This window comes from Littorina saxatilis, linkage group LG8 (genome assembly GCF_037325665.1).
Source record: "Littorina saxatilis isolate snail1 linkage group LG8, US_GU_Lsax_2.0, whole genome shotgun sequence".
Taxonomy (NCBI): Eukaryota; Metazoa; Mollusca; class Gastropoda; order Littorinimorpha; family Littorinidae; genus Littorina; species Littorina saxatilis.
Window position 1 is genome coordinate 55,395,998 of NC_090252.1, and position 18,953 is coordinate 55,414,950.

At 40.8% G+C, this 18,953-nt stretch overlaps 1 protein-coding gene across 1 annotated transcript in view; it reads left to right on the top strand.

Annotated features, from left to right (window-relative positions):
* The first annotated feature begins 1,863 nt into the window (after nucleotides 1–1,863).
* The window catches only part of LOC138974746 (polyketide synthase ThaQ-like), a 201,450-nt gene continuing 184,360 nt past the window's right edge, over nucleotides 1,864–18,953 (top strand). Inside the window, exons 1-2 of the mRNA XM_070347473.1 lie at nucleotides 1,864–1,999; nucleotides 11,875–12,015. Coding sequence (XP_070203574.1) covers nucleotides 11,938–12,015 — 78 coding nt within the window. The 5' untranslated portion in view covers nucleotides 1,864–1,999; nucleotides 11,875–11,937. The remainder of the gene's footprint in view (nucleotides 2,000–11,874; nucleotides 12,016–18,953) is intronic.

Genomic DNA, 18,953 nt, shown 5'->3' on the forward strand with positions numbered 1-18,953 from the left:
ACAGGCCTCCTGAGCGAGCCACTTTCCAAGGGAAGCTAAACTCGCGTATGGAAACAGTACTGTAGTCTGGGATGCCGTTTTCAGTATTCTCAGCGTTGAAGAATTTGTAAAGAGAAGACACGACAACAGCAGGAGAAATAAAAGTCGTGTGTGCATTTTGGGGCTTTTGGAGGGACGATTTCGAGTTTGAATCCGTTCTTGCACATGCTCCAAAGCGTGTAACATACAATCTTGCACACGTTTGCTTTAGTAGTGGCAAAGAAGGAAAGCGTGTGACATATATGTATGTCACACGCTTTCCTTCTTTGCCACTACTAAAGCAAACGTGTGCAAGATTGTATGTTACGCGCTTTGGAGCAAGTGCAAGAACGGATTCAAACTCGAAATCGTCCCCCAAAAAACCCCAAAATGCACACACGACTTTTATTTCTCCTGCTGTTATCGTTTCTTCTCTTTACAAATTCTTCAACGCTCAGAATACTGAAAACGGCATCCCAGACGACAGTACTGTTTCCATACGCGAATTTAGCTGCACTTGGAAAGTGGCTCGCTCAGGAGGCCTGTTAGTCTGACACTATAAGGACAGAGTTGTGAACATAGACGACAAAGATCCCGGAAAGAACAAACATAAGTGTGTTTGTTTGTAAAGGTGTGTATGTCCGTCTGTCCATATGTGCGTATATGGGTGTGTGTTTTGTGTGTATGACGTTTTTTGTGAGAGGGTGAGTGAGTGCGTGTTAGTGAGTGTGTGTATGTGTGTGTGTGTGTGACTTGGGGTGTGTGTGTGTGTGTGCGTAGGTGTGTGTGTGTGTGTGTGTGTGTGTGTTTGTGTGAGAGAGAGAGAGAGAGAGAGAGAGAGAGAGAGAGAGAGTGTGTGTGTGTGTGTGTGTGAATGTGTGTGTGTGCATGAGTTTGTGTGTATGTTTGTGTGTGTATGAGTGTGTATATGTTTGTTTGTAAAGGTGTGTGTGTGTGTCCGACTGTCTATGTGCGTATTTGTTTGTTTGTTTACTTAACGCCCAGCCGACCACGAAGAGCCATACCCTATATTATCTGTTGTGGCTTCTCAAATGCCAGAACATACAGACAGACAAAAGCCGCTAGACCACATCACAAACAGAACTCTACAATACACAGGTGTTTGCCCACACACACACACAAACACACATACACACAGAGAAACCGTATATATATATATATATGTATATCTATATCTATACATATATAGAGATAGGTGAGAGTGTATTTTTCGCGTGGCTATAAATTGATTCGACCTTTTCACTTTGACAGTAAGAACATCTTACGGGTGCAAGGGAAGAGTTCTGGACAGCGCAGTGACATTCTAAAAATAGTAACTTAGAAACGGGAATATGGATTGAAGCCACACGAAGGAAGGGAGATAAACGGAAAACACTGGAGAAGATAAGGAAGAGTTACTTGTAATGGTGAAATGAAGACAAAAACCAAAATCGGTTCAGCGCTGCGCGCTGAGAGCACGTGTTGAAATATCTCATCGATGATATTGTGTCCGGGGTGTAGCTGAATACGGTGTCCAAATTTGAAAAAGATCCACCGAGAACTTTGGCGTTGTGATGTGGTGTAGCGGCTTTGGTGTGTCGGTATGGGGGCCCGGGTAGCTGAGGTGGAACCAAAATCGGTTCAGCGCTGCGCGCTGAGAGCACGTGTTGAAAATTCTTATCGACCAGGTTGTGTCCGGGGTCTTACCTGAATATGCCCACCAAATTTGAAGCAGATCCATCGAGAACTTTGGCCGTGCATCGCGAACACACACACACACACACAGACAAACACAAGTCGTATATATATATATATAGATGTGCATACAAATAATGCACTTTTTTGTACTTCCTGATAGATATGGAAACGGCAGTACTGCAGGTTAGTGAAGACTGACATCTTGGTGCTCAAGCTCTTCAATGTGACCCAGACCACACTTCAGAGAACTGTGCGTCTCAGCCACAGTCGTGCTGCCCTCAAGGTAAGTTACCTGAACGAGTCACTGTCATCAGTTTGTTCGGGCGCCTACATTTGGCTCTTACACGCCGAGTCTCGGTGAATATTAAAAACAATGTGGACGACGTTTGTTATTTCACGGTGTGTGTCTTATTGGTATGGGTGTGTGGGAGGGGGGAGGGCTGTCTGGTGTGTTTGATGAGCTGTATTTCTTGATGGTGTTATGGGCGTGGGTAGAAGGGTGATGTGTATTTGTGCTCTTGCAATAGAACTTACCAAATAAACTGTAAATGTGAAGTGTAAACACAACCGATTTAATAACACGGAATTATAGAGCCGCACAGGTACCTGATGACAGAGAGATCGTGATGTAACAAACTGTGATAAAACAAAACAAGTCGGGTAAGGCGAAATTACTACATTTAGTCAAGCTGTGGAACTCACAGAATGAAATTGAACGCAGTCCGCCGCTAGTGCAAAAGGCAGTGAAAGTGACGAGCCTGTTTGGTGCGGTAGCGGTAGCGCTGTGCTTCATAGCACGCTTTACTGTACTGTCACGAAGTGGTTTGCGTGTGAATTAAATGTACGTGTTCTGCCCTATTGCACTGTCTCTACCCTTTCACACCAAACACTTCAAAAACAGAATTTGGGAGGATGCAGGCTCATTATTTCCTCAACCAAAAAAACAACATACTTCTTCACTTTAAATACATCAATCAGGCATGGGAATTGTCCGCCGAATGGCGGATTTCCGCCGAATTTTTTTTTTGTTCCGCCGAAAATGCAAAAGTGTCCGCCGAAAAAATAAAGGGGGGAGGCACACAAAAAAAGCACCGGTTACTTTGGCCTTTGGGCAAAAGCCCGCGAAATCTTTCCGTACTTTGTTCACGCACTGCTACCGCCCGCCTCAGTTATTGAACTTTTATGTTTGAAAGTAAACCAGATTGCACAGATTGTGTTTCAAGTTACATTTTCCTGTTTATCTCAACAGATCAATTTTTTTACAAATTTAAACCATATATAATACATGTATATATTTTTTTTTCTTCAAAAAAGCAAAAATTGGTACATTTTTGTACTAAAAACTTTTATATTGTGTATATATATATATATTAAGACTTTATATTGTGTATATATATATATATTAAGACCTTGTTATCATAGCTTGTTTGCAATTCAAAAGAGGAAGGGTGGTGAGGGGGGGGGGGGGGTGTGATACCAACATGTAATTGAGGCTGAAGAAATAGAATATGAAGACGATGAAGGTATTTTGAATCGTCCTATTTCAAAAGAAGAAGTTTTGATTGCAATGAGAAAGTTAAAACCTCAAAAGTCTGCTGGGCCTGATGGAATAATAGGAGAACTGTTGAAAAATGTTTTTTCTCCAGGGATTGACTTTTTGGTACACTTGTTTAATTTTTTGTTTTCCAAGGGTGTATTTCCAGAAAGCTGGACAGAGTCCATTGTTATCCCTTTGTTTAAGAAAGGCGATGTGAATGATCCAAATAATTATCGTGGAATTTCGCTGTGTAATGTTAGTAGCAAGGTCTATAGTACTGTGATTAATAACAGGTTGCAAGAATGGATTGAATGTAATAACAGTACGGGGGAATATCAAGCTGGTTTTAAGAAGAATTATTCCACTATTGATCATATGTTTACACTTTTGGCCTTTGTACAGAAACAATTTTCTTTGAATCGTAAGCTGTATGTTGCCTTTATAGATTTTGAGAAAGCGTTTGATTCCATCAATAGAGCTTTGCTCTGGCCAATTCTGTTCAAAAACGGAATAAAAGGGAAACTCTTTAGGTGTGTGAAGAGTATGTATGATAATGTAAAAATAAAAGTGAGATGTGGAGCAAAGTTTACGGATTATATTAATTGTACATTTGGTGTTAAACAGGGCGATGTATGTAGCCCAGTTTTATTTTCTCTCTTTATTAATGAGTTAGCACTTGAGATAATTGAGAATGGAAGACATGGTGCCACATTTACTGATGATTATTTGGAATTGTTTATTCTTTTGCTTGCTGATGATTTATTGTTGTTATCAGAGACAGTTGTGGGTCTACAGACTCAGTTGAATAATTTACGCAGGACAGTGTCTTCTCTTCATTTAAAGGTAAACATGAGTAAAAGTAACATTATTGTGTTTAGGAAGGGTGGATATTTGAGTGCAAGGGAAAGATGGACATATGGGGGTGATATATTACCTGTTGTAAACGTGTATAAGTATTTAGGAATATTGTTTTCAACTCGACTTAGTTTTACTGCTGCCTGTTGCGATCTCTCAAGCCGGGCCAAAAATGCTCTGATGTGTATTATACAAAGATTATCTGTGCTTAATAATAATAGTTTGAATGTTTTTTTGAAGTTGTTTGATTCCCAAGTACAACCAATAGTACAGTATGGTGCTGAGATATGGGGACTGGATAAGGCTGCTCTGCAGTGTGAAAAAGTCCATTTATTTGCACTGAAGAAGTTCTTAGGAGTTCGAATGCGAACACCTAATGATCTTGTATATGGCGAGACAAACAGATATCCGATATATTTGAATTCTATTTTAAGATGCATTAGCTACTGGTTGAAATTGTTAAAGATGGAGGCGCACAGACTTCCTCGTAAATCCTATGAAATGTTGTATACAATGGATGAAAGTGGTAAAACGAACTGGGCCTCAGGTGTCCGTTGTAAATTGTATGAGTACGGTTTTGGTTTTGTGTGGTGGAATCAGGGCGTTGTTAATGAAAAATATTTTTTGCGTGTTTTTAGGGAAAGGTTGGTCGATTGCAGATGGCAAGAGTGGGATTATCATATACAAAATAGTGATAGATTTGCTGTTTACCGGACATTTTGTACTGTATATGACATTAAACCCTATCTTTTGTCGAATAATAATAATAAAGTGTATTTATATTGCGCCTATCCCTTACAAAAAACAAAAATATTTGGCTCTAAGCGCATTACAACATGTGAAGGACTTGGTACAATCAAGTCTGACAAGTACAACAGCACAATATACAGTCGGTCTCTTAGGTAAAAGCAGCTTCGACAGTTAAACACTTCTACTAAAAGATCCTCTAACAATTTACAAACATAGTTAAAGAACATCGAGTTAATAGGAATTAAAAAAAAAGGTTCTTATAATAAAACTATCTAGCGAACGACGAAGAAGAAGAAGAATAAAACTATCAATGTCAATGTATAACAAGTCATTCAACGTAAATGGCCAAAGAACAACAATAAAACAATGGTGATAAAACAGTTATACTCAATGGCTAATAACGAGGCAGAGTTAAATAGTATCGACACAAGATTAAAACAAAACATATTTCTGGAGACGAATTAACAACAATAAAGCAATGGTGATAAAACAGTTTTACTCAATGGCTAATAGCGAGGCAGAATTAAATAGTATCGACACAAGATTTAAACTAAACATATTCCTGGAGACGCATTTAATAATTATACATGTATCAAATAATCAATGTACAAAATACAGCCCTCGCAAGCAACCCGCCCCCAGCCGGCCCACAGCGCGCTACAATGGCAAGCGACCCCTCTCCTTAATGTGGCAAATACTGAACAGTGCACACAACCAATTACTCGCATATACTCGTGTCGCTCACTCGCACACACACACAAACACACACACGGACAACATCGAATCACTCGCACAGGCTAGGGGTTGAAGTATTCCCGGAAGAGGTGTGTTTTTAGAGAGGACTTGAAGGAAGGGAGAGAGGTAGAAAGGCGGACAGACATGGGCAGAGAGTTCCAAATAGAGGGAGCTGTGTAGGTAAAGGCGCGCTTGCCGAAAGCGTTCAGTTTGACGCGTGGGACAACAAGGTGCCCTGCGTCAGCGGATCTGAGGTTGCGTGTGGGGACGTGTGGCTTTAAGAGCGAAGACAGGTAAGAAGGGGCAGAGTCTTGAAGGCTACGGTAACACAGGGTAGCTATTTTATATGTAATGCGTGCTTTGATTGGTAGCCAGTGAAGGGTCATGAGGAGAGGGGTGACATGGTCGCGCTTGCGCTTGCGCAGCACAAGACGTGCTGCATTGTTCATGATGCGCTGTAGGCGGTCTAGCTTGGCGTCTGGGAGGCCGGCTAGGAGCGAGTTGCAGTAATCCAGTCTCGACAAAATAAAAGCCGAAACCAGTGTCTTGGTTGCGTCGAGGGAAAGAAGGTGTCTGATTTGGCTAATCCTCCGCATTTCAAGAAAGGCGGTTCTGCAGAGTGAGTTGATGTGGGCGTCCATTGACAGGTTACTGTCAAGGTGGACACCCAGGTTTTTTACTTTGGTGCTGAATGTGACTGTGGTATCAGAAAGGGTAAGACTGGATGTTTCTGAAAGAAGCTTTAACTTTGATTGTTTGCCAACTGGCATGATCTCTGTCTTATCATCATTCATCTTGAGCTTGTTGACTGTCATCCACTGTTTGATGGAATCGCTGCATGATTCTATTGACTGCACTAACTCTGTAAACTGTTTGGTGTGTGCGGATTTTTGTAGTTGAGTGTCGTCTGCGAACATGTGGTACAGGACATTGTGGTGCTTTATGACTTTGCTTAACGGCTGCATGTACATAGTGAATAACACTGGGCCTAACACAGATCCTTGTGGGACACCATACTTTAATATGGTGTCCTCGGAGTGCTTATTCTGGATCACAACAGCCTGAGTGCGTCCAGTCAGGTAGGAGCAGAACCACCCCAGAGCCGTGCCTGTTATGCCGAATGTGGTGTTCAACCTTGCCAGCAGTATATCGTGGTCAAGGGTGTCGAACGCTGCGGATAGGTCCAACAGGGCCAGAAGCGAAACAGAGCCGCTGTCACAAGCAGTGAGAAGATCATTCGCTACCTTAAGTAGGGCTGTTTCAGTGCTGTGATCTGCGCGGTAGGCGGACTGTAATGGTTCAACCATACCTGTCTTAGCGAGATGCTCTGACAATTGGGCCAAAACAACTTTTTCAAGGACTTTCGAAACAAAAGGCAAATTGGAGACAGGGCGGTAGTTCTTGAAAGTGTTGATGTCAAGGTTAGCTTTTTTCAGGAAGGGAGTGACTACTGCATGCTTAAAAGAAGGGGGTACTTGACCGGATGTGAGGGATTGATTTATGATGTCAGTAATGACAGGGAGTAATTCCTCTAGACACTCATTTAATAGCTCTGAAGGAATTGGGTCGAGAATACAGGATTTGGGTGGAGCTTTTTCAATGATCTTCTTCACTTGTTCTTTAGTGACAGGAGAAAAATCGGTGAGGTGGGCGCCGTGAAATGGCGCATGCTCTGGATGCCCAGGAGCAGCATCAAGCTCGACTCGGATCTTCTCGATTTTTTCGGCAAAAAAGTCCCCAAACTTATCTGGAAGGTCATCAAGAGGGACGGAGTTTGGTAGCTTTTTATTTTGAACTTTACCGAGGAGCTGCCCTGTGATCAGAAAGAGTTCTTTGCTGGAGGTGCTGTTCTCGATTTTCTGAGAAATAAACTGGTGTCTGTTCTTATCCACCATCTCTTTGACGGCCTCTCGGTGAAAAGTAAAGATTTGCCTGTGGACCGTGAGAGCCGATTTCCTCCACTCTCTCTCAGCACGACGCCGATCTTGCTTGGCTGTGGAGACCTCCGGCGTAAGCCAAGGTGCCGAGGGTCTGTCGGTGACTGTGCGTGTGGTGAGAGGGGCGTGCTTGTCCAGAATCCGGCGCAGGTCGCTGTTGTAGCTGGACACGAGGTCATGTCTGTCTAACTGGAGTGCTCTGACGTCATCCTTCAGTGCTGCCATGTCGATCCGCTTCATGTTGCGCGAGGTGACGACTCGTCTGGCAGGGCCTGGCTTCTGAAGGTCGAAGCTGAAAGAAATGACGAAGTGGTCGGAGATCAGCATGTCCTGCACAATCAGGTCTGAGACGCCGACGTCCCCGCCGACCACCACCCAGTCAAGGGTGTGTCCACGACGATGCGTCGGCCTGTCTACCAGCTGGGACAAGTTGAGAGTGGGGAGCAGTGTTTTCAGCGTGTTAGCGTTCAAGTCCGACTGTGAATCATAATGAAGGTTGATGTCTCCGACAACTACAAGATTACAGTGCAAATTGGCGTATTCGTCTAAAAGCTCTGTGAACTCAGCCAAAAACTGCGGAGTAGATAGTTTGTTCTTTTTATTGGGGGGAGGGCGGTATACACAAAGAAATGTGAGGTCTTGATTGCAATGACGGATTTTAGTCTTGCACAGTTCAAACGAAAGAAAATCAAACCGTTCAAGCGAAATGTCTACGCAGTCGCGCAATGAAGTGCGATAGAGCACGGCCAGATAGGATGGGCATTTAAAGTTTATTATGACCAGGTTTCGATTCGGCATTTCAGAAATTGCAGTGCATGCTTACCGATATAGAAAACATAATGCCGATGATTTGATGTGTCCTCTTTGTAAACAAAACCAAGAAGATGAAGTCCATTTTGTTTTGTGTTGTCCATACTATAACAAATTAAGAGAAAATTTGATCCCATTTAAATATTATAAGAACCCAAGCATTTTCCGACTCAGCTTGCTTTTAGCATCACCTCAAGAAACTGTTGTCCGAAATGTATCCCTGTATTTGTATAAAGCCTTTAAATTAAGAGATGTTGTAACCTCCTAGTTAAATGCCATGTAATGTATGTGTTGTGCGATTATTATTTTGTACCTTTTTTGTGTGCACCTGTTGAGTTTAATTTATATGCAATGTGAACCGTTTGTTCACACCCCTTCATAAGGGGCTATGGCCTATTGAATAAACTATCTGCGTCTGCGTCTCTCTCTCTCTCTCTCTCTCTCTCTCTCTCTCTCTCTCTCTCTCTCTCTCTCTCTCTCTCTCTCTCTCTCTCTCTCTCTCTCTCTCTCTCCCTCCTGGGATGTCTTTGACGAGTGTTGTCACTACTCTCTGATGTTGAGACCAAGAGGCTTTGTTGTTCCTAACCTCATGATCAAGTTTGTCTCCAGAAATTTGCGATGCACAACATCGGTGTGGTTCTGCCACACAGCAGCGATGGACATGTGCTGCAGATGATGAAAGTTACTGTTGAAATGGTTTCCCACTGGGGTGTCCGTTTTGCACCTAACCGCTCTCACATGTTCCTCCAGTTTTTCAGCCAGTGTACAGTAGGTTTCACCAACGTACATTTTGTTGCACTGACTGCATGTGATGATGTACACCACGTTGGTGGACTGACAGGTAAAGCTTGATCTGATCGTGAATGAGTTACCACTTGGTCCGTTGAATGTGGTGGTGGTGGTGTTGAGGAAGGGACAAGCTTTGCATTTGGGCTTCAAACAGCATCTGTTTCCAGGTGTTTGTCCACTGGAAGGTTGGAAGCTGGAATGAACCAACTGGTCACGGAGACTGGTGTCTTTCAGATACGCTACCAGTGGGGGTTTAGCAAAGACATCTTTCAGTTTGGAGTCTCTCTGCAGGATTGCAAAGTTATCCAACAGAATGTTTTTGACAATAATGTTGTGTGGATGGTACACCAGTGTCAAGATGGTTCTGTCCTGGGACTGGTCTTTTGCTGTGGTTTCTAGGGCTTTGCGTCGAGGAACGTGTTTAGCTCTAGACATGGCTTCAGTGACAATGTTATCTGGGTATCCACGATTTTTCATGAAAGACACCATCCTTTGTGCTTGTTGGTCAAACTCTTCTTCTGTACTGCACAGTCTGCGTAGTCTCAAGAATTGCGAGTACAAGATACAAGATACAAGAAATTTTATTGTCCTCATCAATACAAGGAAATTTGGCATGTGTGGCAAGACATAATACACTGATACATAGACATTTACAAAGCAACAACTGAAGTTCAATATCAACACACCCTTACGCACACATACCCACTACTTCAGACACACAGGCTACATGTGCCCCTCGGACGTACGCAACCCACAATTCACCCAGCCATACAACTCCACATGCACTTACTCATTCATGCAGCACTATAGCGCCCGGCCATGCACAACTCACACACTGGAACCCTCGTACGGCTACATATGACACCCGCACAAACATTACAGCCTCAAACATCGTACTAGATCTACAACTAACAAGCATACATCCACTATCAAACACCGAATACATCATCACACATTACATCATAACATATTGCATTATAACACACGCACAAACATTACAACATCAAACATCGTACTATAATCTACAACTAACAAACAATCATACACTATCAAACACCAAATATATCATCGTACATTAAATTACATCATACCCCCCCACCCCACCATACATTCACAATCGACACAGAATACATCATCATACATATACATCACATCATAACCCCCATACATACGCAATCAACACATAGTACATCATCATACATTACATTACATCATAACCCCCCCCCCCCCCCCCCATCATACAAAGTAAACAGACGTCAACATTTCACTCTTACCCCCCCCCCCCCCGCCAATCACACGTCCTCTACTCTGCCATCGCTCACACCTACTACACATCACCCATAGTCCTCCAAGTCACAGCACTCATTGTCCTTCCGCAGTCACAGTTCACATCACCCATAGTCCTCACATCACACTTCACATCACCCATAGTCCTCACAGTCAAATTTTACAGCACTCAAGTCTATCTAGCATACTGTCACATTCACAGGGACTGGTTGTAGAGTATGGTATACTCTCTCTGGTAGCTCTGGGGTGGCTTGATGTGAACGTAAGGTAGGAGTGGGAATCAGTTGCCTTGTAGTGAACGGTCGTCTCAAGGCTCCTTGAGTCAGTATACCATACTCGCAATTCTTGAGACTACGCAGACTGTGCAGTACAGAAGAAGAGTTTGACCAACAAGCACAAAGGATGGTGTCTTTCATGAAAAATCGTGGATACCCAGATAACATTGTCACTGAAGCCATGTCTACACACATTCACACACATGCACGTACGCGCACACAGACTCACACATATATACACAAACACACGCTCGAGCGCGCGCGCATCACACACACACACACACGCACACACGCACACACACACACACACATACATACACACACACACACACACACACACACACACACACACACACACACACACACACACTCACTCACGATCACGATAGATAGATTACGCCGCCCCACCCCCTATCGCCCAGTGTATGGCAGACGATATAAACTGAGCACACAAACACACACTCACGATCACGATGGATAGATTACGCCGCCCCACTCCCTATCGCCCAGTGTAAGGCAGACACTGAGCACACAAACTAATTCAAGCTTTAACTTTTGTGTCATTTCATTCTAGCTGTCAATGCCATTTAGGGCCGTCCACTTTACTATTTGGCACCCCTTTTGGATTTAAGATATATAAACAGGAATCACGTGACCACCGCTCAAATTAGATTACTCCTAAAATCGGCGTGACAAAAACGGAAGGCCAAGGAATAGTTTAAAAGCGACTAAATAAAATTATATACACCACTTAGCATATTACTAACGAGGAGAAAGTAAAATCAATTATCTTCCCAGAACATGTTGTTTTGTTTAGCTGGATTGCGTATTCCATGTGCTATGCTATTCCTACTGATGCAGGTGTCGATTGCATGAGGGGTCAAAAACGGGAGGTTTCGCGGCAATTTTAACGTGTGTCAAAGTTACCAAGTTGTGCATATCATTTTTTTCGTCGATTTTCAATAGGTTCTTTTCGTTTTCATCAAGTCGATTGGGGTACCCTTATTTGAGTGGAAGTCACGTGATCCCTGTGAAAGTCGTTAATCCAAGAGTTGTGCCAGACAGGGGAATTCAGTTTGAGTGAAATGACACCGGTATTAATGTTGTAATCGGGTGCGACACTTGTCGCAGTCATGTTTTGCTGAGTGACAGTTGCTGGAGGTGAAATGTTGCTTGTCTGCAGAGAAACAAGAAAGGCGAGGCAGCGTGTAAGATCAGCACGAGGCAGGGAGAAGTGCAGTGTCTGATGAGATGGAGAATAGAACGTGTGACGAACAACTGGTTATCCATTCTCCAGACCCAGTTACAAGACTTCGGTACAGAGGTAATCTCTATGACCAAATGACTCTACTGCTGTTCTAGGGCGCTAATAGCGGCTTAGTTTTACTAAAAACACCCTAGTACAAAGATCAGTGTGGGATATTTTTGGAAGAATAAGGATAAGATTTTTATATTCGAAAGCGAGCTGCCATACAGTACGGCGCTACCCATTTTTTGGATGTGTTTTTTTTTCTTACATGCGTGTATTTGTGTTTTGAAGCCATTCGCTGTGACTTTGGGTTCTTTGTCGTGCGCATGCGTGCACACGGAGGTGTTGTGTGTCCCTCTCTCTCTCTCTCTCTCTCTCTCTCTCTCTCTCTCTCTCTCTCTCTCTCTCTCTCTCTCTCTCTCTCTCTCTCTCTCTCTCTCTCTCTGTCTCTCTATCTCTCTCTGTCTGTCGCTCTGTGTGTGTCTCTCTCTCTCTCTATCTCTCTCTATCTGTCTCTCTGTGTATCTCTGTCTCTCCCTATCTCTCTGTCTGTCTCTCTGTCTCTCTCTCTCTGTCTCTCTCTATCTCTCTCTGTCTCTCTCTCTGTGTCTCTCTCTCTGAGCATGCTGATGTTAATGACGTGAATAATGAATATGAAGAAATGCTGGATAGACCCATTACCAAAGAAGAAGTGTTGATTGCTATCAGAAAACTGAGATCGGGTAAAGCTGCAGGACCTGATGGTTTAATTGGGGGAATTTTTTAAAGCAGCTAGCGAAGATGTGGTGTTGTTTTTAGTGAAACTGTTTAACGCTTTGTTTGATGAGGGAATCTATGCACAGAACTGGTGCGATTCAGTTATTGTACCGTTATTTAAGAAAGGAGATAGAAATGATACTAACAACTATAGGGGAATTTCATTGTGTGATATATGTAGTAAATTGTATGGTACTGTTGTTAATAATAGACTTAAAGAGTGGACTGAATTACATAATATTACAGGTGAATGTCAGGCTGGTTTCAAGCAAAATTATTCCACTGTTGACCACATCTTCACTCTGCTTGCTGCTGTACAGAAACAATTTTCTAATAATCGCAAACTTTATGTAGCTTTCATTGATTTTGAGAAATGTTTTGACAGTATCTCACGCAGACTGCTCTGGCCAATTTTGATTAAAAATGGTATAAAGAGAAAGTTGTATAGATGTATCAAAAGTATGTATGCAGTGGTCAAGGCTAAAATACGATGTGGTGCTCAACTAACAGATTTCATTAATTGTACAAAAGGTGTGAAGCAAGGAGACGTGTGCAGTCCAATTCTATTCGCTCTATTTATAAATGAGCTGGCATTGGAAATCATTGATAGTGGTAGGCATGGTATTACTTTAAACCCTGACATTGTTGAATTGTTCATTCTACTGTTTGCCAATGATATTACTTTGCTGTCTGAAACTGTTGTTGGTCTGCAGTCACAACTACATAGTCTATATTCTGCTTCACAGCGCCTTGAGCTTAAAGTAAACATGGGGAAAAGTAACATCGTGGTTTTTCGTAAAGGTGAATATCTAGCTGCTCGTGAAGTTTGGTATTTTGGTGGGCAAAGAATGGAGGTAGTAAATGCATACAAGTATTTAGGTATTTATTTTTCTACCAAATTAAGCTTTAATTTTGCTTGTCAAGATCTAGTTGCCAGAGCAAAACGTGCAGTACTGTGTATTATGAGTAATTTGTATAAATTCGATAGATTGTCTTTGGATGTTTTTATCAAGCTTTTTGACTCACAAGTTCAACCTATTGTTCAGTATGGTGCTGAGGTATGGGGTCTGATGCAGGCAGCAACAGTAGAAAAGGTGCATTTGTTTGCTTTAAAACGTGTTTTAGGTGTTGACAGGCGCACTCCTAATGATCTTGTATATGGTGAATTTGGACGTTATCCCATTTACTTAAATTCATATGTACGTTGCATAAGATACTGGCTGAAACTGACAAGAATGGATGACAGTAGATTACCTCGTAAAGCATATAAGATGTTGTTTACTCTAGATAGCAGAGGTAAATCTACTTGGGCATCACAGGTACGGTTGTGCCTGTGTCGATATGGTTTTCAGTATGTATGGAATAACCAAGGTGTAGCCTGTATCAATTCGTTTTTGGCATGTTTTAAGCAACGCATTATTGACTGCCGGTGGCAAGAGTGGGATAACCATATTCAGACTAGCGACCGGTTTGCATTGTACCGTACCTTGTAGAAACATACTTGTCAATTCCAGTAAACAGACACATTTTAAATGTTTTGGTTAAATTTAGATTGGGTATTTCCAGACTTGCTTTACATACAGAAAGGTATAAAGCTGTAAGTGAAAATAATTTGGTCTGTCGTTTGTGTCAATCTAGTACTGAAGATGAATTGCATTTTGTTTTATGCTGCCCTGCACTGGAAAATCTAAGACGTCAATTTATTCCAGCAACATTTTGTAGATGTCCTTCGAACTTCAAACTTGTACTGTTGTTGTCTGTGAAAAATGAAACTATACTTTGCAATGTAGCTAATTTCTTGTATTTTTCATTTAAATGTTTAGAAAATGCTGTTTAAGCATTAGTATTTTGTGATTATACATTGTCTTTTCTTCTGTTCACTTGAAACGACGCGTGTGTGGATTGCTGCTGCACACACGCTTTACTTTTGTGTAACCAGCCCCCTTCCGAAAGGGGCTAAGGCCTTAAAGGAATAAAATCTTGTTCTTGTTGTTCTTGTTGTTGTTCTGTGTCTCTCTCTCTCTGTCTCTCTCTGTCTCTCTCAAAACTGTTTTGAAGTGACTAGATATATACAGACTTTCCTCAAATCGAAAACTGACTGACTTGAAGTGATTCACGATACGGACTCTCCTCTTGAGACTAAAAGAGTATGAGTGAACGGGCGTAAAGCTCTATAGCTTTGAGTGACAAGGCATATCTTCTGCGCCTTCTTGCAACAAGGACTTATTTTTTTGACAGTAGATATTGCTGAATACGCTTATCTTTTTTAACAGTAGATATTGCTGACTACGCTGATCTTGATTTGCAAAGAACACTCTGCAGGTTCAACATTGTTTTGGTAACAGACTTTTGTAGGCAATAAGTATGCCCAAGGAAAGTGCGTTATCTGATCTCCGCCTTGCTCACTTGAATGTGTATCACTTGCGTAACAAAACCGCGGACATATGTGTACTGTTGAATCAGGGCAAACAACCGTTGCATATATTAGGCATAAGCGAGACGAGACTTGATTCGAATGTTTCTGATGACTTTCTGAATGTACCCCATTACTCTATATTCAGGCGTGACAGTGTGAGACCGCAGCAAACTGGCCTCGCCGCCTATGTACACGAATCGTTAGTTAATTACACTCATCGTAGACCTGATTTGGAAGCTGAGAATGTTGAGTGCCTGTGGCTTGAAATCAAAATTAATAAGTCTACCCCTCGGCTCGTGGGTTTCCTGTATAGAAACCCTGCTGCATTGTCAAACTGGACAGATGATTTTATCAACCTAATGGACAGTATCAAGAGCCAAAATAAGCCTATATTAATATTAGGCGACTTCAATATCGATTTGCATAAACCACAGACAGCTTGGTGCACAACTTTGTCCCTCTTTGGCCTTCAACAACTAGTTGAAACGTCAACAAGAATAACTGCATCAACAGCGACATTAATTGACCATATATACACGGATAACAAAACAATGGTTTCGAATGTTAATGTGGTTAATTCTGGCATTAGTGATCATTACGTGACTTGCTGCTCATGGAACTATATAATCCCAAAATGTCATAAAAAAGGACACACAACCATCGAATATCGGAGCTTTAAAAGATTTCACGAGTCTAAGTTTTTCATGGACTTAATTCCATGATGTGTTTAATTGTACTGAGGCTGAGGAGGCGCTTAATTGTTTCTCACGTATACTCTACCCGATTGTTGACAAACATGCCCCTCTGAGGCAACACCGAGTAAAATCCCCTACATTACCACCATGGCTTACTCCTGAGATTGTAGAAGCTATGACACTACGTGATTTTTTTAAGGAAAATCAAAGGAAATCAGAATTTAAAGCACAACGCAATAGAGTTACCGAGTTAGTACGCCAGGCAAAAAGTAATCATTTTCATAAATTGGTTGAAGACAAAAAAGATGTTGCCACGCTTTGGCAAGCCATAAATGAAGTGTTAGGTAAATCCCAGAGAAGAAATAGCAGATTAAATAGCGCCATTTCTCCTGACAAATTCAATGAGCACTTTCTGTGTTTGGCTGATCGATTGAAACAATCTAAAAATGTAAATGAAGAAGTCGAGGGTGGGGACACCCTGTTGTTTAGACTAAAATAATGTTGTAGTCATCAATTAAAATCACAAGATTCATTCTCTATCCCAACTATTGCCGTACATGAAGTTGGACAATTTATAGAAAACCTTCAGAATGATAAATCCATGGGGCCTGACAAAATACCCCCGTCGTTGCTTAAATTAGCCCTACCGTACATAGTGGAATCCCTAACGTATGTGTATAATCTTTGCATTGAACAAAATATTTTTCCTGATGCATTTAAAACGGCAAAGGTCGTTCCACTTCCTAAAAATAAAGATGTGTCTGACCCTAATAACTTCAGGCCAATTTCATTGCTTCCTATTTTATCAAAGCCTTTAGAGAAGCACATCCAGAAGAATCTTCTGAACTACATGGAAAGGTACAAATTATTTCACAACTTTCAATCTGGGTTTCGTCCGAAACATTCCTGTAGTACAGCTCTTTCATCACTATGTGATAACTGGCTATCGGCAATTAATCGTTCGGACATATCAGGGGCTGTATTTCTTGATTTTAAGAAAGCTTTTGATCTTGTAGATCACACATTACTTTTACATAAACTCGCATTGTACGTGAACAATCCCGCAACGTGTTCATTCTTTAAATCATATCTTGTCAACAGAACACAGTATGTTTCTATAAACAGTAAAACATCTCCCAAAGGATGTTTAAAGAGTGGAGTCCCCCAGGGGTCAGTTTTAGGGCCTATCTTGTGTTGTGTATTCATTAATGACCTCCCCCTTCATATATATATAATTCCAAAGTTAAAACGGAATTTTTTGCTGATGATTCGACGCTTCACACAAGCTGTAGGACTGTTCAAGAAATTGAAATTTCCTTGCAGTCTGGTCTGAATGAAGTCAACAGTTGGTGTAACCAGAATTGTATGATAGTGCACCCAGGAAAGACAAAAAGCATGATTATTACAACAAGACAAAAACACCAGTCACGACCTCTTAAGTTAAATCTTTCTCTGGAATCACAACCTGTTCAGCAGGTAACGGAACATCGTGTTTTGGGTGTGATAGTCGATCAAGAATTAAAATGGCAATCTCATGTACATTATATTTGTCAAAAAGTATCCAAGAATTTGTTTCTGCTATCAAAGTAAAAGCAATATGTCGATATCGCAACACTAAAACTATTTTATCATGCCCACATCTTATCCCATATATTTTTTTTTTCAAACAATTTTATTCACATAAATAACAACAATTAACAATATCTCATACAATGAATTAAATACAACTTATCGAGAACAGCAAGCTAACTTTTTCAACGTTTTGTTCTTCGAACACTCACACAAAAATGCTTCTTATCTGTAACTGCCTATTAAAAATACTTTCCAACGGTAAAAACGAATTTGTTTTTTTATATATACTAACGCACATCTTTCCGATTAAGATAATGTGGTTCAATTTATACATAGTTGCCTTTCTCACCATTACAAAATGCATACCAAATAAAACATCACTAACATTCAAAATAATCTTAATTTCTAAAGTACGAAAAATAAATTCTTCAATAAACTTCCAGAATTTGTATACAACCGGGCATTCAAAAAAGAAGTGTTCAATGAAATCAGTTACATCACAGCAGTAATTACATTTATTAGTTTCCGTTACTTTCATTTTACACAGGAGAATGTTGGTCGGATAAATGTTGTGCATAATTTTCCAGTGTAAAACTCTTAATCTAGTCTCTTGTGTTGACTGATAGGCAACTATCCAGGATCGTTCATCAATTTCTACATTAAACTTTCTCTTCCAAAATCCTCCGGAACACGGTACATCTGTTTTCATATTAATAATCTCTTTCCTGTATTCGCTGGCACTTAACACATTTTTGCCGTTAAACAGTGGTAAGGTAATACAAACATCATCAGTCATATTTACAGCATTTTTCCTCATAAATAATGACACAGCAGCTTTTACAACATTATATTCAAGAATTCGGTTTGGCGAATATCCAATCAAATCACATATATCTTGATATGATAATATATTTCCCGAACGTACAATGTCAGTTAATACCAATACACCTCGTTGTATCCAACTCTCAAAAAATAAAACTTTGCCACTATACGTTATGCATGCATTATTCCATAGTAAAATCGGCCCGATTGTCCCACGATCGTAGTGGTTATTATCCAGCCAATATTTTAATACTGCTTTCCAAAAGTGTGATTTCACTAGGTCTAACCCTTTAAATCTTGCACTGTTTACATTCGATAAGAAACATTCAAAATGTTTTCCAAAACGCAAATACATCATCTTTGGAGTGAAACTCCAATTATCATTTTCATTTGATGTAGTAAGTTGTGAAACCCATTGTAATAAAAAAGAGATTTGCATTTGCCTAATATCGATCATTTTTAAACCACCTTTTTCAATTTCAAAACATACAACGCTTCTTTTCACCTTTTCAAAGGCCTTCCGATTACAATCTCTTTTTCGCCACAAAAATCTAAACAATAAGGTATTGACTTCATTCAAAACACAGTCAGGTAATACAAACGCTTGCATAATATACACAAATTGTGAAATTAAAAACGTTTTCACAATACATATTTTCCCTACAATGCTCAAATTTCGCTTCTCCCATGCACAAATCAATCGCTTAATATTCCTTATTCTTCCAGTCCAGTTATCTTCTACCAAAGAAGCA